At 42.3% G+C, this 23403-nt stretch overlaps 1 protein-coding gene across 5 annotated transcripts in view; it reads right to left on the bottom strand.

Annotated features, from left to right (window-relative positions):
• Mboat2 (membrane bound O-acyltransferase domain containing 2) overlaps positions 1 to 23403 on the bottom strand; it is a 109190-nt gene that overhangs the window by 65116 nt on the left and 20671 nt on the right. For 2 of the 5 annotated variants that reach the window (XM_048804852.1, XM_048804854.1), the window contains exons 2-3: positions 20779 to 20924; positions 15093 to 15170 (exon numbers count right to left, since the gene is read on the bottom strand). In XM_048804852.1, coding sequence (XP_048660809.1) covers positions 15093 to 15124 — 32 coding nt within the window. In that variant the 5' untranslated portion in view covers positions 15125 to 15170; positions 20779 to 20924. Of the gene's footprint in view, positions 1 to 8526; positions 8689 to 15092; positions 15171 to 15291; positions 15686 to 20778; positions 20925 to 23403 lie in introns of those variants that run through there. The other 3 variants (XM_048804853.1, XM_048804855.1, XM_048804856.1) reach the window with 3 other exon arrangements.

The raw sequence follows: 23403 nt of genomic DNA, 5'->3' as shown, positions 1-23403 counted from the left end.
AAGACAACCCTACTGGATTCCTGAAAGCAACACACAGAAAGAGCTTGCCATCCTAGTCACTATGGTAACGAGAGTCTCCTAACCCAGAGGTCACGGAGCAGCACTCATCTCACCTGCAAGGTTCCACACATCCCGCTGACCTTCTGGCCTCCATACAGAAGCTTCCAGCATCTGTGCCACAGACAGTTACTCAGAATCCAGTGCAAGGCAGGACCCTGCTGGGTAGGGAGGCTGTGCGTCCCTGTGGGTGGTGGCAGGGCACCACACTGCCCACTGACACACAGGAACCCAAACGTTAAGAACCAGGCAAGGATAGAAAATGGCAGGTGACGGCCAGAAGACAGCGTCTCAAGGAGCAGGATGCTACGGGGCGCACTCTCACAACAGAGGGACTGGGCTGGGAAAACCACCACGGACAGACGGGTGTCGCTCCATCTGCCTAAGATCAAAGCAGCCCTAGTGTTTCCCCGGGGAGCTCAGTCCTTTAGAGTAATGAAACCTTGTCTGTTTGGGCTTGTTTGTTTGTTTTAAAATATATAAGGATGAGAATGAAAAGAAACAGGATAAGAAGATATCAAAAACACACAATTTAAACAAGGAATGAAAGCGATTAAGTGTAAAACAAAATGGGATTCTGACATAAAATGCACACAAATGCAATCACTGGACTGGAATCAAACACCAGAGAGATCAGAGACTGGTTTCAAAAAAGATCCTGCAGAGTCTTAAATAATCAGGAAACAGAGAATGATACGTTTCTATCTTTGTACATTATTTTCAATTGATCCCCCTCCTTCAATTTCCTAGAGCAAAAATGAATTCTGAACTAAGTGTGCTCAATTCAATCATACTGATTCTATAGAATTAGATTTTAGATTTCATACTTTAAAATTTGAGTAGCTACAAAAAGTGCCTAACTTAAGGTCATTTCTAAACATCTTAAAACTCCAGTGTCTAAGAAAAATGTGACAACAGGGTAAGACTTCATCTCCTGCTCTCGTAACAGCCTCTGACCTCCTGGGCTGTGAAAGCAGAGCGTCCCACCACAAGCTCTACAGAGCTTTAAATTTTTCTGAAAGACAAAATACTGGCTGCCCCATCCTGGGTCTGTCACCTTCTCCCTATGGCAAGGCACACCAGGGAACACTGATCTGCAAAGCCCAAGGTCAGTTCCTAGGCCAGGACACACCAGTAATCCCACCTCCTTCCCACAGGCAATGGTCTCCCAGCTCACCTGCCAACAGCAGTTCACCAAAAAGCCAGGGGGCTTTTCAGACCATTGATGCTCCCTCTATTTCCCTTTGTCTGTCTTTCAACACATGCTCTACGTAAGGATTTTTTGTTTGATAAGCTGTCATTAAGACAATGTCACACTGGGCCAGGTATAGTGGCACACACCAGTGATCCCCGCAGCTCTGGAGCCAAAAGCAAGAAGAGATCACAAGTTCAAAGTCAGCCTCAGCAACTTATTAGCAAGACCCTAAAAAATTAAAAAGGACTGGGGAATGTGGCTCAGCAGTTTAGTACCAAACAATCTGGAAATTTTTAAATAAATTCTAAAGATTAAAAGACCCTCCAATACCACATTTTGGTAAAGATTAAGAAAATGCCAGTCATAATACAATATCTCAACAGTATCTTACTCTTTTTTTTTTTTTTTAAAGATAGAGTGAGAGAGGGAGGGAGGGAGAGAGAGAGAGAGAATTTTTAATATTTATTTTTTAGTTCTCGGCGGACACAACATCTTTGTTTGTATGTGGTGCTGAGGATCGAACCCGGGCCGCACGCATGCCAGGCGAGCGCGCTACCGCTTGAGCCACATCCCCAGCCCAATCTTACTCTTTCAAAAAAAAAATCAAGATTTTTACGCCGTCTGATAAGCAAATAAAAAATGTTTCCCCAACTTAAATTTTAAAATCATTTTAAAAGAATCTCATTAAAAAAGCAATCTAACCATCCCAGCAACAAGGGTGAGCTTCTTGGACCACAGACTTCCAGAGCTGCCAGTTTCTAGTTTTGTTTTTGTTTTATTAACCAAGACTGAACCCGAGGGATACTTTACCACTGAGCCACATCCCCAACCTGTTTTGGGTTTTTTGTTTGTTTTGAGACAGGGTCTCACTGAGTTGCTAAGGGTTGCACTAAGTTGCTGAGGCTGACTCTGAACTTGAGATCTTCCTGCTTCAGCCTCCTGAGCCAATGAGATTATAGGTGAGCATCTCTGTGTCTGGAGCCAGTTACTAGTTTCATGACCATGTTCAAGTGATTGGATCAAGTGATAAGAATCTCAGTTTCCTCACATGTACAGATAAATACCACCTCCTACCACATAGGATCAACCTAACAGGTAAACAAGATATTTGTTTTAAAAACAAAAAGAAAAACCCAAAAACTCAACAAAGTGCCTGGCCTGTAGAAGTCAAACCACCAAGTTTCAAAGTCAGTCCAAAGGTTTCCTGTAAAACCACATTGCCTCCAGTGTGGAACCCGCACTCCCCAGGGCTGGCCACCTAGGAGTGCCACACCCAGGTGGCGCTCTCATCCAGCAAGCCCCCGTTTCTCACATCATGTAAAATAGCCGTCATTCATGCTTTCTTCCCACAACACTTCCACAAGGACCACAGGTTTTATGTAAATAGCACGGGGTCCAGGAAGGTCACAGAAGGACAGTGTTCATTATCCACAAGGATGGACTCATTTTTTCTTTTAATATTCTGACCAGACTTAAGACCATGATATAAAAGCAAGATTAGTTTCTAGGAAGTACCTAATACCATAATATTCTTATTTTTAATTATTACAACTACCTCATTATTTTAAAATAATGGTATTTTCAAGACCAGAAAGACATATCATCCAATTAGATAACATCTTCAAAGTTCTTTTATTTTTAATTGGATACTTTGGCATATTAGCTATTAAACAAACATTTTTGACTCCTGACCTGGTAGAGCCCCCAGCCCATAAGTAATACATGCAGGTTTCTTTCTATTATAATACATTTAGACATAATAAAACACTCAAAGTAAACCTTTTCTTTACCAAAGAGGGTGTTGGAGTCTGGCAAGCATCCCTACGTGAATGTAACCCCTACTTCATTCACAAGCCCAGACCTGAATAAAGAATGCTCACCTCGTGTTTTCAAGAATGGCAACTCCTTAACAGGGACTCAGTTTACCACTGGAAAGTTTAGAACTGAAAAACCCCTAAGAGATTCCATAGTGACTAACAGTATAAAGGAATCTGAGCCATGTCCTTCGATCTGATGCAATAATAGTATGTTCTACAGATTTTCAGAAATTCCCTAGGCCAAGTGACTCCCTATGGGAGCTAACAGTATCTGAAAAGCCTACACTGTAAACACAATATGCCAAATGACAACTGCAGTCTTTTGAAAAGGAACACCCGCACATGTGCTCTCAGGAAGAATGACTAACCCTACAAACCCCCACCCAACAAGGGCCCAGTCACCCTCTTGGCGCCTCCATTTCTCCTCAATCTATTTAAGGTATTCTCTTTCCTTTGGTACTGCTGGAACTCAGGCCTTCACACTTGCTACACCAGGGTTCTACCCATGAACTACATCTCAGTCCTTTTTGTTTTTTTTTGAAACAGGGTCTCCCTAAGTTTCCCAGGTGAGTCTCAAACCTGCCTCAGCTGTGATAACAGGCGTGCACCCACACGGCCAATTAGGGTATTTTTTGAAGAACATGTTTTCATAATCACAGTTAATATTAAAACTAACAGGACACAATGATGGATAGCACAGGCCAAATGGAATCAGGCTCCAACCTCAGCCACCACTTATGCCCACTTCTGGTGAGATGGTATTCCACACCCACCTCTGAGGATCGTTAACAGGATGGAATGATGATGCAAACACAGGGCAGACACAGAACTGCTGGAATAGCAACAATCATGAGGACAAGATGAGACTACAAATCAATTTTAGAACTGCTAACAGTTTTAGTTTAGTATCAGGAATACCAAAAGTACCTGTACCTTTATTCCAAACCTTTGAAGGGCTTTTTAAATATGGTCCACAAAGAATATAAAAGAAAAAGACGTAAAGTCCACTTTCTTTCCTGGCACATTTTATTATGTCTCATGGGATTGTCCTCACTAAAGGTAATACTGTCCCCCTCAGGGTCTGCTGAGCAACTAACCACAGCTAATCAGCTTCATGAGAGCAAATTTTCAAATGGCTTCAGGCTTCTGCCTGCCAGACCACAGTTCCAAGATCCTCCTTCACTCCTAACACAGTCCAGGCAGTTGTGACACATTTTTATCTAAGAACCCGCAATGTAGGAGCCTCTTCAGCCCTGATGGGTGATGTGCTGAGGCAGACCCTGATGCTGTCTGCCTTTCAGGGTCATGGTGGGCAGAGAAAAAGGCCACATGAGCTAAGGCGGCCCCTACTTTCTCTAGCTCCACCCACTGGCCAGTCATGTCCACTGTTCTGTGGTGAGCCCAGGATGGGAAAAGCAAGTAGGGAGAGAGACACAGGACAGCCACCTCACTGCAAGCCACCCATCAAACAGGGCACTCAAAGCCATCAGCATAGATGCTATCTGGAAAACAGTTACATTCAAGAGACAAGGAAGAGATAATTTCAAGTACTGAGCAGCTACCATCTATGTATTCAACAACAGTGTGAAAAGGTGTCCATGTTCTGAGGAGAAGCAACAAGGATCTGTGGTACAGACCGGGCACAGGACAGCATGAGCACCTTCAACAAGCCCGTCCTGGCTTCATCAAGCAGTCAAAAGACCCAGAAAAGAAATGCTTCATTCCAAGAATGACCTCCGAGAACAGTTCATCCAGAAGTTCAAACCTGGGGTCCTGGTAGCCAAACCTCTACCCAGCAAGGGCTCACGGAGCCACCCACACATGCAGTGCACACACCGTGCTCCTGCACATGGCACCGAGTCCACTGCAGGCCCAGGAAGGCCACATCCCAAAGCTAATGGAAATCTAGCAGAGCTTGAAACCCAACTCCTCTCTGGCTTCAAAACAGTGCTCCTAAGACCCATACTAAGGCCACCCTGTGGAAGCCAAAGCTCGAGTTTGATCTTTTCTCATGTCCTACTACGCTGCGCCAATTTTTTAAACATCAATAAAATGGACTTCTGAGGAAAATACCACTTTACTATTTCCTAATATTTTAAAATACTCACCCTGTAGTGTGACCGTTTCTGTCTTACTCCACTGAATAGTCAAGGGCTGGGACTCAGTCACCCCTCCTCCTCCTCGCTGCCTTTGACACCACTGTCAGCGCAAAAAGTACTGCTGCATGAACGACCGCCCTCAACCAAGTTCAGAGGTGTGGGCCACACGGCCATTACCACTGAGTTTCTGGACATGTTTAGCCACAGGATAAAGACTGATCCAACCTGAGAGAAGCTGAGGCACCTGAGAGGAGGTGTGAAGTCACTTTCCTGCAGCTCTCTCAGAATAATCCCCCACACAGGGGGCAACGTGTTAGTTACACACAATTGACTGCATATACTTACATCTTTCACATTTTTTACATAATTTGTGCTGTTGAAAACCATTTGCAGGCTGGGGTTGTGGCTCAGTGGCAGAGCGCTTGCCTAGCACATTGTGAGACCCTGGGCTCTATCCTCAGCACCACATAAAAATAAACAAATCAAATAAAGGTATTGTGTCCATCTGCAACTAAAGATTTTTTTTTAAATCAAATGCAACATTACAAAGAAATATTTCAGTTCCATTTCTCATGGCAAAGAAGGTTCTCCACTCTTCCATTTTAATGGCCCACGTTTCTGCTATTTAGACTGAAACAATGGCAGTTCCCTTGTGCTGTGTTCCAAACATCTCAAGACTATTTTTTGGAACTCAAAATTTTCCCATAGAAAAGTTAAAAAACAAAAAATGAAATACAAGAAGGTGCCTTGATTCCCACGACCATCCACAAAAGCCTCTTCAGCACAGTAGAATACACAAAGCCCTGTCTTCCTAATGCCAATTCGCTGTGCCTGAAACCCATTGCTATTCCCTCCCTCTCCCATGGCCTAGGTGGGGAGCTCCCTATACGCACCCCTTCCTTACCCCAGCCCACTGCTTCTCCCAATTCCGCGCCCCTGGAAACAGGAACAGAAGTACAGCCCAGCAGCAGACGCTTCAGATACAAGAATCAGGCGAGGGAGCGCTCCCGGGTGCAGAGGAAGCAGGAGGAGCAGCCACTGCTGGCCAGACTCCTCCGGGGCAGGCTTTGTGATGAGCCAGTGGTCCTCAAGGAGCAGAGGCTGCGGCTGGACAGCATGAGCTCCAGGAGGTCACCTGATAGGCCTGCTGACACACAGAAGCCATGTTCCATTCATTCACTCATTCAGTAAAACTGAGAACGTACAACCTCCTAGGTACTGCGCCACACCCGGAAAACAAAGCAAGACGACGACGACGTCACAGAACTTGTCGTCTGTGAGGGCAAAACCTCAAAGATCAGTGAGAGGGTGGGAGGAGGAAGGGCTCTCCAGACGGAACACATGAAAAGCACCTGCAGAAGAAGACAGAATTTCCCAGGAAGGAAAGCAGCTCACCCCGGAGAACAAGGCCAAGTGGCCAGCCAAGGACAGGGAAAGCACGCTCCAGCCTGGACGAATTCTTCTGAGTCCCCAAGGTACCAGGCACACTGCTAGGCCCTGGGGGTGGAACAGCGTATGAGTGAAGGGTTCATGCCCCAACTCACCCACATCCACAGGGGAGGGCAGACCAAGAGTGACATACACACTAACTTCAACCAGGGGTGTGTGACCATGAAGCCAGCACGCAGCTGGAGGAGCTCTACGCACGCACAGCACACCTACTACCAGGCCTTTCGATGCTGCTAGCTGGGCCAGACACGTGGGGAGTGTGCCCATTACCAGAACGTGTATTTCTATAAGAAAGGCCATGTGTCTGTTTTTAAACTATATATACTAAACAAATGCCAGACAAAGGAAGTCAGCCTATCTACATTCCTCATACGTGATGAGGAATGTGATGCATCTGCTTCTCCCTCGACAGCACAGGGAACTATTACACAATGCCCTTCAGCCCAAGAGAGGGAGGCACTCACAAGTGTGATCTGAGTTGACACTGTCCCCTCCCCAAGCTCGCCTTTCCTCTGTGCCTACCTCACACTCACACACATTTCCCATAATCTCTTACAATCGGCTGCCTAGTAAACCACCAGTCCTTGCACTCTGGCCCTCCCGCAGGCTACTGGCTGGCATCAGGCTCTGCCAGGCTACCACTCTGGCCAGCTGAGGCCCTGACTCACAGCACCCTACCCCTGTTCTCCCGGCTCCTGGGTGGGTCAGCCATTTCTACTTTAAGCTGCACAGGCTTAAAGTGTGCACTCACACACCTCCCCCAGCCTCAGCCCTGAGGGAAGAGGCTGAGGGACAGCCTGGCACCCCGTGCAAGGGTGCCAAGTCAGTCTAGTGAAAAGAACAGATGCAGATGTCAATAAACAAATAGACTGACTGCACAACTAACAGCCCCTGCTGGAATCCTGCCCACCACAAAACCACCAGGTCATCTTCCCACAAAATGAGGCCTGATATTCGTGCACCCCAAGAGATTTGCTGTGACCCTGGTTCTCACCTATGTATCATACCCGAGAAACCTGTCCCACTGACAAAGCCACTAGAGCTTGAAGCCCCAGCAAATCCCATCACTCACCTCCCCCTGCTCCAGAGTCAGAGGTCCTGTGACCGCTGAGGCCAAAAGGAATGGACAGGACAGAGCTAGACGGAATCCATACAAGGGGCAGAGCAGGGCAGAAAGTGTCCTAAGGCAGACGAATGGAAGGGAACAGAGACTAGGAGGTGACACAGCTCCCAGCCTCTGGGCCCCAGCTCCAATTAGAGACCACCAGTCTCCTGGGCCTGGCACCCACACACGTCCCAGTAGATGGACCTCAGCTGCTGCCTTCCGGGAGGCATTGCTGAGTCGGAATGACACGTGCCATTGAGATGATAATGGTTATGTTAAGCTGTGTGTTCAATTGTATATTAGACCCCTGCAGTCCCCTGCTACTTTGGAATCCCCGAGAGTTCCCACTGGTTGGGGAAGTGCGGGAGGAGGGATTTCCGGAGGAGGGATTTCCGGTTGGTGTGGTGTGTCCAGGGAGAAGGCCCCGTGCGTGGCGTTGGGAAGTAAAAGTTTGTTCCTGCTTCAGTGGCTCGTGATTTGTGCCCAGCCAGACTGCAGCAAGGCATGGTCCCTGAAAGAGCAGAGGTGAGGTCAGGAAAGAGCGGCAAGTCCTCTCCCCAGGCAAACTGAGAGCACACACTTTGGAGACAGCTCTAAAGCACAGCAGGATGTGCAGACCAACAGGAAGAGCCGCCCTGTACTTCCAAGTCCTGCTGATTATCTAGAAAGACTCCTGTTAGCTGCTATGTGTGATTCCTTTAATAGCAACAGCTTTTCATTTCATAAAAAGGGTAAAGGGCACGCTGGCTGTGACAGCCAGGAATGAGTGTTAATCACGGGATGAAATCACTTAAAAGAGCACACCTGGAGTAATGGACAGGGGTACAAGTCCACAATCCCCAGCCCCCAGGCCTGGCTCCAGTTGTCCAGTCATAGAGCGAGAGGCCGGCGGCAGCTCCCCTTCCATGTGTTCTGGTGGCATCAGGAAACAATGAGGTACTGCTATCCAAAAGCAGCAGTGCATGAACTGAGGCATAAGGCAGAGAAAAGGGAGAAAGTCAAAATTGAAATTATGGGAACCCTCAACTTTATTTAGGGCTTTTTATAGGTATGAGGGGGGGAAGGTACTGGCACTCATAAACATCTCACATTCTGGGGTTCCAGAAAGCTCCAACTACGGCTTATTCCGAATGACTTTCAGAAGAGAATCTGGAGGGCAGCTGGCACTGTCCCCTACAGTATTCAAACCAAGTTGTCCCCAAAGCATCTATTTAAATGTCTCAAGGACAAAGCAATATTTCACAAATCACACTGTTATCAAGGTCATCCTTCCTTGGACCAAAAATGTGCCTTTTCACATTTCAACTAGTGATCCAATCCTGTCTGGAGTAATCCAAAGCCCAAACAAACCCTCTCCTTTCCAACACTAGATGGGTGCTACCAGGTCTCCCCTCTAACATCTAGGTTTCCACCCTTTGAGGGTCAATGTTATCTTTGACCCTTCATTCTTATAACTAAATTCAGGAAAAATGTGGATGCCTATAAACATTTCTAAATTTGCTAAAATGAGAAAATATTTTAAAAATCCTTAAAACAAACATTTCCAAATGGTACCTCAATTTTAATATTGATCTTTCTGTATGTAATTCCCTTTATAATGCTCATTTTTGTTGGTGAGGCAGGGACTGGGGCAGGAACCCAGGGCCTCTCATCTGCTTTACTGAGGTAAAATTTACATGTCATAAAATGTAAATTCAATGGATTTTAGTAAATTTACCTTAAGCTCGGTTTAAGAATCCTTCCATCACCCTCGCCCCCACAAATTCCCTCATTTCCATTTTCAGTCAATCCTCAATCCAAGCTCCAGCTTCCAGCAACCACTAATTTCCTCTTTCATTACAGTCTTCCTTTTGTAGAAACTCCGCACACGTGGGCTCTGGCCTGTGTTCTTCCACTCAGCATAAAGGTTCTAGGAGCCATCTGTGTGTGGCAGGCTCCTGCTCACTGACCAGCAGCGCTCCACCTAGCAGAGAGACCTGCACGTCTGGGTAGTTTCCAATTTGGGCTATTGTGAATGCACACAATGGCTACTGAACATGCACACACAAGCATCTATGTGGATATGTTTTTGTCTCTTTGGGAGCAGAATTACTAGACTGTATGATAAATATGTGCTTAATTTTTTTAAAAAACTGCCAAACTCTTCCCTTCTTGGGCTGCCCCATTATACCTTCCTGCCCTGTTCTCTCTATGTGATCACCACACCTGCTTCTTAGGGACTGTAAAGTGCTATCTTGCTGTGGTTTTGTGTGACCAATGATCCCAAGTATGTAATCATATGCTTATGTTGCATTTGTTTATCGTTTCTCATGATGTGTCTATTCAAATTTTTTGCCCCTTTCTTGATTGGGTTGTTTGCTTAATATGGAGCTGTAATAGTTCTTTAAATATTCCAGATACAATTTATGTTTAAATATTTTTTGTTTAGACGTAGATGGACCCAATACCTTTATTTTGCTTATTTAGTTTTATGTGGTGCTGAGAATTGAACCCAGTGCCTCACACATGCAAGGGAAGCACTCCACCACTAAGCTACAACCCCAGCCCCCAGTTATAATTCTTTATCAGATAAATTTTTGCAAACTTATTTTAGTCTGTGGCTTGCCTTTTCAGTTTATGAACAGTGTCTTCTGAAGAGCAAACTGTTTTATTTTAAATGAAGTCAAAACCATCAATTTTCCTTTTGTTGTTCATGTTTTTAATATCATCACACCTTCACCTAATCCACTGTCAAAAATATTTGCTCCTACAAATGGTAGAATTTCTGGTCTCACATGAAAGCCTCCAAAGTATTTTAAGTTAATTTGTGTGTGTGTTTTAAGGTAAAGGTAAAGATTATTTGTTTGCATGTGTTGTTCAAATGTCATAGTACCACTATTGAAATGATAATCCTTTGGCACAGTGAACTGCCCTAGCACTTTGGTCAATAATCATTTGACCATATTTTGCTCAGCTAATATGCATGTCTACCCCCACACCTGTTGTACACTATTTTAATTACTAGAGCTTTAAGGTAAGTTTTGAAATGAGGTACTGTAAGCCCTCCAACTTTTTCTTTAGGGGCTATCCCAGGTCCTTTGTGTTTCCACTTAAAATTTGAGATCATCTTGTCAGCATCTACAAAGATATCTGTAAGAATTTTAACAGGAATGCACTGAATTTATTAATCAAATACAGATAAAATACCATCTTAACAACTTCCAATCCATGAACATGGTATACCTTTGTATATTTATCATGGTATATTTATCTAGGACTTCTTTAATTTCTCAGCAGCGCTTTTTTTTTTTCAAGTCTTCATACATGTACTTTGGATAATGATGTCTATCACATTCCACCATCCTTGCTAATTCCTTGCCCCCTCCCACCCTCTTCCCTATCTAGAATTCATCTATTCCTCCTATGCTCTCCCTCCCTACCCCACTGAGTGTCAACCTCCTTATATCAGAGAAAACATTCGGCATTTGTTTTTTGGGGGATTGGCTAACTTCACTTAGACTCAGCAGTGCTTTTCATTTCCAGTATAGTTGTCTCGTGCTTCATTAAATTTATTCCTAAGCATATTCTTCTTTTTGATGCTATTGTGAATCAATTTAAAATTTTCACTATTAGACTGTTCATCTCTCTCTCTGTGTGTGTGTGTGTTTTTTTTTTTTTTTTTAGTATCAGGGATTGAACTCAGGGACACTCGACCACTGAGCCACATCCCTAGCCCTATTCTGAATTTTATTAGAGACAGGGTCTCATTGAGTTGTTTACCACTTCACTAAATTGCTGAGGCTGGCTTTGATCTTGTGATCCTCCTACCTCCACCTCCTGAGCTGCAGGACTGTTCATCTCTAATAAAATAACAATTTATGTGTTCATAAGCCTTTACTTTTACCATATTCCTTTTTTGTTGTTTTGAATAACATATTCTTCACTTTAAGTGTTAAATATCAGCTCTTACCTCATTATTCCACTTCCCTTCTACCAAAATAAGTTATACTAAGAGGAAGGCAAACATTTCCACCATCTCTTTAGGAAACTATCTGGTTTAGAACAGTAATTCAAAGTGAGCCATTAATAAACAAAGCTCAGATAGTCCACTATTTGTGCTATATAACATTTAAAATTACACTTAGCAAAAAACCAAATTTATAACATATTTTTTTAAGTTGGTATAAAGAATCTCTCTGCTTCCCACTCTTAAAAATCTTAGTTTTCACGTTTGAACAAATTCAACTCACAACCTCTTTCGTAAATAAAACATAACTGAAGCACAGCCATGCTCATTTGTTGTGGCTGTCTTTGAGCTGTAACAGCAGAGTGTATATGTTTTACAACCCAAAAGCCAAAGTTCACTATTTGGTCCTTTACAAAGTCTGCTGTGTGAATCAGGCAAACATTGCACTCTCTTAAATTAAGAAGAATTAATATCCAATGTGTAGCACTACAGAATGTTTGTATCACTGCTTAAATGTCAATCTTGATACCTAATTCCCAATGTGAGGATATCTGGAGGTGGAGTCTTGCGGATGTGATTAGATCATATGGTAGAATCCTCATAATGAAATTAATGCCCATAGAGAAGAGACCTAGAAAGCTCTCTTGCTCCTTCTACCACGTGAGGTTACAAAGAGAATCTCAATAACTATGAGTCAGAAGCCAGCCTGCACCAGACCAAATCTGTGAGCCTGATCTTAGACTGCTCAGCCTCCAGAACTGTGAGAGAAATTTCCATTTTTTATCAGTTTATGGTACTATGTCACAAAAGCCCAAACTAACTAATAAGATATGTAAGAACACTCTGTTCCCTAAATATTTTTCCTTAGTCTTTATCACCTAAACTTTTCAATTATTTTTCCTCAAAATTTTTAAAGTTTATTTGAAAATACTGGCCATTAAAAAAAAACAGTGAATATTAGAATAAGTTAAGTTTCACAAGTAAATTACCTAATATGGACCAGAATAATACAGCCTGTATATGAATGTTAAATGAAGGGAGCTACAAAAAAATCAAGCTTATATTGTGTCAAAAGATTTTAATTTACACACGGATCTGTTTTAGAGAACAATGATACAATAAACACCTCATAAAGACCATAAAGCAGATAGATTCAAGAAATTGAAAACTGTTGAGTACTCGGAGAAGTACAAATTATTCGTTTTAAACATTTAAAACCCAGCTGTTCAAAAAATATGCATACCACGTAAAACTAGACTGAAAGATGTAAGTAGAATTATATAATACATGGACAATAACTTTGAGCAACACATAAGAATGTTCAAATCCCATCCATCTAGTGTAACTGGGTTGTAGCTCAGTGGCAGAGCTTTTCCTTCATATGTGTGAGGCCCTGGGTTTGATCCTCAGCACCACATAAAAATAAACAAACAAAAATAAAGACATTGTGTCCATCCACAACTAAAAAATTTTTTTTAAATGAGCATATATGAGTAACAAGAAAGAAAAAATAAAGTCAAACACAAAAACATAAATGGGTATAAAATGAAACAGAAGAGACCTTAAAATATCAAAACACACATTTTTCCAGTTAATTATTCCCCTGCTATTTGTTTCCTAATAACAATTCAGATGGCAAAACCCAACTCATCCTAATCAGTTCCATCAGCAGTGTCAGATTCCAACACCTGAATTCTGTTCTAAATGTCAGTTACATATACACAACTATCATTTTCTCTCCAAAAACTTACATAAAGAAAAAACACACAACTATCTGTCTTACCATAAAGATTTTACCCAACTATTTGTCTCTAAAGCAGCACTATCCAATAGAATTTTCTGAATAACAGAAAAGTTCTCTATGTTAGTCACATGTGGCTGTATAACAACTGAAATGTGACTAGTGTAACTAAGGACCTGAACTGTAAGTTTTAATTAACATATTACATTAAATTAACATTAACCACATGTAGCTAATGGCTACCATATTGAACACTACTCGTCCAAAGTACTAGAAAGTTAACTTCACAGATTTCTATTGGTTCAGAAAAGAAATAATTTCCTTTTTCTTGCTATGAATTAACTAACCTTCTAACCCCAAGGCATATTACTTCTGCTTTAGCAAGTAAGTAGCACATAAATCCTGTTTTCAGTAATGTAATCTGGTTTTTCTCCTACCATCTCCAGATGAAAAACATACAGCTAGTTTTTATCAGATATCAAGGGTACTGCAGTTTTACTTTGAACCAGCCATCTATACAAGGTTTTAAAAACAGGATCATAAAGGTGCAGATTGCTTCACCTAAAACACCACCAAAATGTTCTTTTTTCTCTTATAAAAACTAATTCAAGGGCTGGGATTGTGGCTCAGCCTTGCATGTGCGAGACCTTAGGATCGATCCTATAAAAAAGCACCACATAAAAATAAATGAATAAAATAAAGGTACTGTGTCCAACTACAATTAAAAAATAAATATTAAAAAAAAAACTAACTCAAACTTCAAGAACTTTTAACCATTGATTGGTGAAGAACACAACAGAAGGGTGATGAATAGTGTAAACACAGAAGATGCAAAATAAAGTGAGACTTAGAAAAGCACTCATCAAAAGCTGCTGGGCTGATTTCTTGTGCAAAACTCTTGCAGACATTTGTGTTTCCAAATTTTGAAAAATAATGGACAAATGTTATATATCACTTGTCAGGTATTATGGAATACTCCAGCAGGAACTGCTAGTATGCTCTGTCCCTGGGTTTTACATTAAGTACCTTTTACATATCTTAATTACATATTTCCAAATTTATATCTCTAATCCTCCTATCCAGATCCCAATATGTGTATACCTAGCTACCCAACTGCCATTACATGTCTCCAGTTACTTAAAGTCAACATTATTTACTCAACAAATACTTATTGAGTGTTTACTATACACCAAACATTGTTTTAGGGGCTGAATAAATACCCACTTGAAATGCTCTATATCCTCAAAATGATCCCCACTTTCGAGTAGAGTATGGAACCTGGGACTTCCTTATTTTCTACCCGCACTACCCGTCAATCATCCACCCCTTCTAAATTTACCCAAGTCTCTCTCCAATTCATTCACTCCACCCCACTTCACTGCTGTCACCTATCGACTAGTGGAGGCAATATGGCACCACAGGACATCTGAAAACATCTGGACTCATGGTTGTCACACTTGTGGGGTGCTGCCAAGATCTTCTAAAGGTCCTTCAGTGCACAGGTCAGTCCTGAACATCAAAGAACTAGCCACCCTAACATGCCAGCGATGCAGAGGTGAGCAGCTACACTCTAAGTGACTGGAAGTGATGCGTAGCACCAACTCGGCAGTTTTTCCCTTAAGGAATCATGATTCAGAATTATTTTTAGTATAACAAATAAAATTCTCTGAGTTGAGTACTCACTTGTGCATGCTCTCCACTCCTATTATGATCATGATGCAGTAGGAAATCCCACTTTGCACAAGAAAATGTAAGGCATACCTGTAACAAAGTAAGAGTCCTGTTAGAAAAAGTCACAGACATCGAGCTCAAATAACTTAAGCTAACAAATACTTAGAACCCAGAACATTCCCAGATTAAAAAAATTAGGAATAAAACCTACAAAGCCAAAAATCCAAAAATTCACTGGAGAAGTAGTCCCATGTTCAGCCCCAGAAGCTGGAAACCAACCTCTAAACACTACACTCAGTGGCCCAGGATTCCATGTCTCCCAGCAACAGGAAGCAGGGTGGGGTCTGTGGCTCAAGGATCACAGCCTTCCTCCTACTCAAGCCAGTGAGTGAAGGGCAGTGTTCAAGGAAGCCCTGCACAACATCTGCTGCTCCCAAGCTGCCTTCTCCAACCCTAGCTTGACTCTGCCTTTCTCTGTTGAACAACTGTACTCACAAAACAACAAAAAGTACTGAGTATTAGCACTTACTAAAAAATGAGTATGCCCAAATCTATTCACAAAACAATTCTAATAAATTTAGAATACATTTGTCATCTGACAATTTGCTGTAATGTATCTACAAGACACTCTGGCTTACATGGAAGCATTTTCTAATATCTTAATATAGAAAATAAACAAATGAGAGAATTTATCCATTCATTTCACAAAATTCAGGCAACATAGGATTAGGATCTCTGGGATTAAAATCCATCACACCATCACTGAGGTCACGCATGTGCGTGCTCCCTCTTTCAATCTTTCTCCTTTGGTGGCATCAATAATTCATGATAAAAATTTCAAATCACTGTGTACAACAGAAGTATTAATAAATGTCTAAAACCTATGATTAGAATCACTTTTTAACTTAATCATTATGAAATAACTGCCACCACTGATGTAGAAAAGTTACTTAAATATTTGAACACACTTTCCGTACGTAAGGAAGAAGGTCCAAGGCAGGCACAGAGGAGCAACTCCCTTTGCCCACTGGGCCAGGCAGGCCGCTCTGCTCCTGTCTCTCACACACAGGACACAATGCTGGCCTGCAGTGCTGCCGTGGTGAGAGCGCTAGGAGATGGCTGAAGACCTTTACGAGTATAAATTCAAATATAAAGAGGCTTAAAAGAAAAGCATGATGAACACACACCCTTCTCAAAATCACCAACATCCTATTTATTGCCAGCACAACAACTCACTCACAGACTTGAGCGAACATGTTGAAGGGCCTGCTAGATTCTTTTAGGGGCTTTTAAATTTTGAGAGCACAGCTCATTAAAGGTACTTATCTTAAACAAGAGAAAAGAAAATAAGCTGTAGTATTCTTTGGGGAAAGTTTCACTTTTCTATGAGTAAATTTCCTTGGAATACAAGACATTAAAACTCTGAGGCCAATGATTTTATTTCTCAAACAGCACTATGGTGCCTACTGTCACTTTCAGGTGCCCACTCTCCTGGCATCGCCATTCTGACGACCTGCCTGGCAATCTTGTGGATGCAGTGCAATGCGTGGGCAGCTGTCTAGAGCACCTCCACATCTAGCACCAGCTGCTGTTCGAATGGTCACTGGACTTGTGATGTCCTCGTGCTTTCCTGAGCGACTCCGCCTGTCCTCATTAGGAAGATGGGTGCAACGGATCTACAACAGCCACTTGGGTCTTTCAGGACTGAGCGAATACAAGGAAAGCACTGACCGGGTTACCTGGCAGGGAAAGCACCCAACTAGTAAGCATTATTAATAAAGTAAAAAAATTAGAAAATTTTAAAGAAATTCTTTAGTTTTCTTTTCTAAAAAAAAAAATTAGAAAAAGAATTTTAAGATGGGGCTGGGGATGTGGCTCAAGCGGTAGCGTGCTCGCCTGGCATGCGTGTGGCCCATACAAACAAAGATGTTGTGTCCACCGAAAACTAAAAAATAAATATTAAAAATTCTCTCCCAAAAAAAAAAAAAGAATTTTAAGATGCTCTCTAACCAACCTTCATAATTTCAGAGTTAAGGAAACTAAGGTCTGACACCCAGCTGGTATTCTAGTCAACAAGAAAACTTGTGTTGTCTCTGGCCAACCTGTCCACTGGTTAATTCTTCAAGGGGCGGGTTGAGGTAGAATGTGCATCATAATCTTTTCAGCTGTGTGAGCACTTTGAAAATAAATGCTTTCTCCCCAAATTTTAATTTATTTTTTACTTCAGTTGTATTAGTATTTTATTGACTGACTGGCTGATTGATAGAGGTGCTGGTGATGGAACCATGCTGGCCTCATGCATGCTAGGCAAATGCTCCACCACTGAGCTACATGCTTAGCCCTATTTTTATTTTATTTTTTACTTTATTTTATTTTCTGGTACAAGGGATTGAACTCAGGGGCACTCAACCACTGAGCCACATCCCCAGCCCTATTTTGTATTTTTTATTTAGAGACGGGGTCTCATTGAGTTGCTTAGCACCTCACCGATGCTGAGGCTGGCTTTGAACTTGTGATCCTCCTATCTCAGCCTCCAGTCCAGAGCCACTGGGATTACATGCATGCACCACCACACCCAGCTAGCCTTAATTTGTTTTTAACTAACACATGTTATTTATTTTGAATTTCAAATCACACTAAAGATAGACATAAATTTATTTAATAGAGCACAAGTTTTAAAAAGGCTGAAAACATTTGATTTTTTCAACTACTTATTGAATAATAATAATAATTATATTATTATTATTATTATTATTATTATTATTATTATTATTATTATTATTTTGAAGTGTTGGTGATTAAACCCAGGGTCTCCAGGTTTTTGGGTAAGCACTCTACCACTGTGCTATAACCCCCGTCTCCTAAATTGTCATTTTCTGAAAACCACTGTGGTAGACACTGGAAATATAAGAATAGATGACACCATTTCTGGCCTCAGAGAGCTTCCAGTCTAGAGAGAAACACACAAATAAAACAAGAACACTACTCCAATACTGTATGATAAACACTAACAAAGAAATTGGATAAGCACAAAAATTTCCAATCTGGATCACCAACTATGTGACAGGAACCCAGCTTGTGCATTTGTAATCTACAAATTCACTCCCAATGGCTTGCCTCCAGAGCATTCCAGAGGACAGGTTTGTGGATGGGAGATGCTCAACTACTGAAGTCTACACAAATATTTCAAAAACTATGGAACCAGAAACACTTTTGGTCCCAAGCGTTTCTGATAAGGGACACTCAACCTGTGACACATAAGTGACCTTGAGTAATGGCCCCTGCTCACAGCGTTTGCTGTAGCACCTTGGCTTTTAGTGCTCAGAATAATCACTGACTGCACTTTACACAGAAGCAAGTGAAGCTAACAGGGGTCAAATAACAAGTCCAAAGTCAGACCGCTACAGGCAAAGCCCCCAGACCTCATCGGGTCTATCTGACTTCAAAGTCTAAGCTTCATTTCATTACCCTATACAGTTACCAAAGGTATTTAAATGATTTTAACTATTAACTAATTTTCAGTTTAAAAAAAAAAACCTTACAGATGATAGTTTAAAAAAAATTGAGAACAAGCAGAAGTAGGTAAAATAATCAATTATTACAGAATACAAATGTATGTCCTTCCAAAAGGAAGTTGTAAAAACCAGTAACAGATGATTACCTTTAAGCCTGAAAAACAAAGTGCTAAAATGTAAATGAGAAAAATATTTCACTTCTCACTAGCTAAATTCAACTAGCAAAGAGTGATCTTACACATGATGCAGAGGCATCAACACCTCTCTTCCCAAAGGAAGGAGAGCAAAATGGATTTCTCCTTTAAGAAAGGAAAACTCAATTTTTAAAAATCCTGATTATCACATATAACTTGGAATACTAAGATTACATAGCTGGGCATGGCAGTGTCTGCCTGAAATGCCAACAACTCAGGAGGATGAGACAGGAGGATTGAAAATTTGAGTCAGCCTCAGCAACTTAGCAAGACCCTGTCTCAAAATTAAAAAGGGTTCAGGATGTAGCTCAGTGGTAGAGCGCCTGTGGGTTCAATGCCCAGTACCAAAAAAAAAATACTTGCAATTATCTAACATTAAAGCCAGGTATCATGTGCCACCATGTTACGAAGCACCCAAGGCAGCTTGCATGTCAAGGAAGTGCTTCGTCAGTAAAGAACAGTGAAGCACAGAAACCTGCCGACCCTACCTCTATGTTACAGGGTCCCAGCATCATCATCCACTGTTGCCACAGGCCACAAATTGAGTGATATGCCCTGGCCAACCTCCTCCAACCCTCATGAGAACATTCTACAAGTACATATTGAAAACCCAAGTTACTTATGTGTAAAATGTATAGGCAGAAATGTACTTCACTCTAGAAAAATAAACTGGGATAAGAAAGAATGGTAGGTAGGGTTTGATACCTGTTGAAGCTGGTAATGGGCACCTGAGAGTGTGTACTCCTATGTTTAAAATTTTTCATAATAAAAAGTTTTTTAAATGGGTGTTTATAAATAAACATAAATAAATATAAACACATTAATGTTTATATTTTCCCCCCATTGCATGATTTACCAGAAGCCTTGGTTTCTACCCAAGAAAACTTGGATGACACAAATCTGATGTCACCAAGGAAGGAAAAGACCATGTTTGGATCCACCTGGGAGATCAACTCACACCTCCTCCTGCACACATGCATGCCCAAGACAGCACCCTGACTCAAGGCTGGCCACAGGGCCATGCAGGCAGGGACACAATAAATTATTCCTCAGTGACTTTTCATGAGTTTCTAGGAAACACTTGCAATTACCAGAGGCAAAAATTAGACTAAGAAATACCAACACACTCCAGAATGCTACATCATCCCAGAACAAACAGAAGTGTCATCAGACTGCAGGTGCCACACCCCACGGGGGCAAGTGGCTGGGACAGACCATGCGGGTGCACTTCCACCTCATCGCACTCTGCTCTCAAGCAGCCTGGCATCCTCCTGGAGTGGTGAGCAATCAGCAAGTGACACGCAAGGTAAGTGTCCTAGAAAGGACACCAGAGGGAGGCACCAAGCAGCCCTTCACCAAGAGTCCACCTGGTTAAGATGCTCTCCCTGGCACCCAGGAGGCGCTGTTCTGGATGAAGGCTCTCAGGTAGCCCAAGATAGAGAAGGGGCTCACTGACGGACCACCCAGGCCCACATGAAGGACACAAATAAAGCTCTCCATCATAAATAACTTTTCTTCACCAAGAGCACACTCTTTTTGCCAACGGTAGAACCTAAACAGTGGTAAGAGAGCTCTCTCAATACGGACATTACCGGACTCTTAGAAGCCACTAGCACCAAAAAAAAAAAAAAAAAGAGAGAAAGAAAACCATCACCAGCACCACAACCATTTAAAATGTTCTGTCTTGGCATAAAAGATTTGCAAAGTGCTGCAAAGAACTACCCAGCCAGATGAAAATGTCTTTTTACATCCTTTTTTCTCTCTCCTTTTTCATAAGTTACAATTTAGTAAATTCCTCTCTAAGACCAACCAAAGAGTGACAGCCCATTCCCCACTCTTTGTTCTGCTATTAAAAATAAAAATGTTAAGTCTTGAGAGAAAACTTTATAAGCAAATAAAAGAACAAAACCCTTAAATGTATCTTTAGCAGCTCAATTCTCAAATATATCCAAATAGTCTTCATTTAAACGTGATCAAAATAATACTTACCATCCAAAGCAAAAAAGTGCAAGATAAAGGCCCAAAAGGGTAGCAACTATATGTCTTATAAAAGAGCTAGTTTTGCTTGAATGTAGATAAGTTCGAAACCAAATGGCTGCTAACAAGGCAAAGAGTTGGCACACTACAAAGTTGACCTGTAAAGAAAAATCAAAATTTTGCATTAGCAACAGACTTGAATTTTTCATTTTATGGTACATTTAAATTCTCAGGACAAAAACATCATGGTTACATAAAATTAAGAGCTTCCAGTTTAAAAAACAAACAAACAAAAATCCAGCCTGCCCAGGGAGGAACCTCAAGCTTCGACACCCTCTGTGCACACTGCACCTGGCACGGTCAGATGGGCCCAGGTCGGGGAGTCTGGAAGGTCACCTGTGTGGCAGAGGGAGCCCAGGCGTTGGAGCCCTGCACTAACTCTCCTGGGGGAAGAGGAGCTGGCCTCCACAGTGCTCCAGGGCATCCCTGGCAGTGGGAGTGGGGCCTGCAGACTCTAAACGCCATGCCTGTCAACCAAGGGCCCTGGCTGCTTAGTCTCAGGGACAGTAAGAGGACTGACAACAGACCTGCGGCCTTCAGAAAGTCACAGGGAAACTCCTCCCCAAGTCCCCAGCAGCACCTCCAGATGGCCTCACAATGGCCAGCAACCACAAAACCCCCGGGAGAGGCGAAGGCTCTGGGGCCTTGGCTGCTCTCTCCCCGAGCTCCACAGAAGGGCTCCGAACATGGTCTTCACGGGCACGTGGAGCCTCAAGGAAACCCACCATTTCTTTCTTTCAAGGCACATTCTCACAGAATGTCCGGGAAGCTGTGTCCCTCAATCTGTGCGCACCAGACACCACGTTGCCCCTGAGAGGCACAGCTCTCCGACACACCCGCCTGAGCCCAGTGTCCCGGACAGGCTGCAGCGCTTATGCTCCTAAAGGGTTCCAACAGCATTTTAAAAAATCAAACCCAAAGTAAAATACATCAGAAAAGTCAGTATTCTTGATATTAAAAACTGTTCGCACTTCCATAGCTTTTTACAGTCAAAAAACTTCCAAATATATCAATTCTTACTTTCAAATCTCTGAATAAAAATTAGGATATGATCTTGAAGAAATTCTTTAAAAAGAAATTTCTTTCCTAATAAGAAATCTTAGAAAAAGAATTTAATACCGTCTACCCAAGAGTTGAGGAAAATAAGGTCTGACACCTATAAGTCCCTCGCCGTGCATGCCCAAGGGGCAGCCACAGGACACGTACAAACGCCCAGGCCCAGCACCGGCCCAGGGTAATTCTGATATCTAATATAAATAGGAAACACATGCACAGGATTTCAATCAATATTAGACAGCCTCTTTAAAAAGTTTGCAGATAGTGGTTTAAGGACATCATAAAGGAGAAGCCTGAGGGTGAATGTCACCAAGCAGGTGGAAATGCTGGGCCACAGCAGTAGGGAGTTCCAAATCCCTATGTTTGAGGAACCTCCCTCCTTCTCCCTCAGCCTTCTCTCTCTTCCCATACTTGCATATTAATATAATTTAAAACAAAGTGTGGGGAATGGGGTGGTGGCTCAGTCATAGAGCACTTGCCTAGCACATGTGAGGAACTAGGTTCCATCCTCAGCACCACATAAAAATAAATAAATAAAATACAGGTATTGTGTCCATCTACAACTAAAAATATTAAAAACAAAGAAACAAACAAAAAGTGTGAAGCTGGGCATGGTGACGCAGACCTGTCATCCCAGTATCAGGGGAGGCTGAAGCAGGAGGATCACAAGTACAAGGCCAGCCTCTGCAACTCAGAGGGACCCTGCCTCAAAATTTAAGAAGGGATGGGGATGTAGCACAGTGGCAGCTGCCCCCCCCCTCGCCCCATTCAATTGCTACTACCACACACACTCAAAAAAAAATATGATTACTATAGAAACATTTTAGAACTACTGACATATCGGACGGATTTTATAGAATCTTTGTGACCATCTATTTTCAAACTGTCATCTTTTTAGATCAAGAAAAGGAGATCAGATCTTACTCTAATCAAAATCTTTGGTGCCCGAATGTCTTTGTTAACACACACCCGTGCACACATTCTTACAATCCTCAAGGCATGAGAACCATCATGCTGGACAGTAAGAAAATGGGGGGGAAACCCTACAACATTAAGGAAGCACTCAGTGATTAAAAGTGCAAATGAAGGGCTGGGGATACAGCTCAGTTGGTAGAGTGCTCGCTCGCATAAACAGGCTCTGGGTTCAACCCCAGCACCACAAGAAAAAAGAAAAAAAATGTGCAGGAGAGAAATAAACAGGGGATGGAGATGAGAGGGAGGGAGGGGCCATAGAATATAGCAATGAAAAACCACTGACAATTTTTTTTTTCTTTTAAGAAAATGTGATTTGCACTCTGCTTCTGCATAGGAAGGAAAAGAACAAAGTGCGTGTAGAAACACGGTAGGAGGCCACTGCTCCAATGCCCGGAGGACAGAGGCCTAGGACAGAGGCCTAGACTTGCTGGGAGAGAAGTGAGCTAAAGAAGAGGGTCAGGGTGGGTAGCTAGACAGGACTAGAGCATGGGAAAGGCAGCTCACAGCTGATGGACGCTGGGGAGAAGGTGGGCAGCAAGGGCAGTT

The sequence above is a fragment of the Marmota marmota genome, unplaced genomic scaffold (genome assembly GCF_001458135.2).
Source record: "Marmota marmota marmota unplaced genomic scaffold, marMar, whole genome shotgun sequence".
Lineage (NCBI taxonomy): Eukaryota > Metazoa > Chordata > Mammalia > Rodentia > Sciuridae > Marmota > Marmota marmota.
The sequence above is the reverse complement of the archived record's forward strand: the minus strand, read 5'-3'. Positions and strand labels throughout refer to the sequence as shown.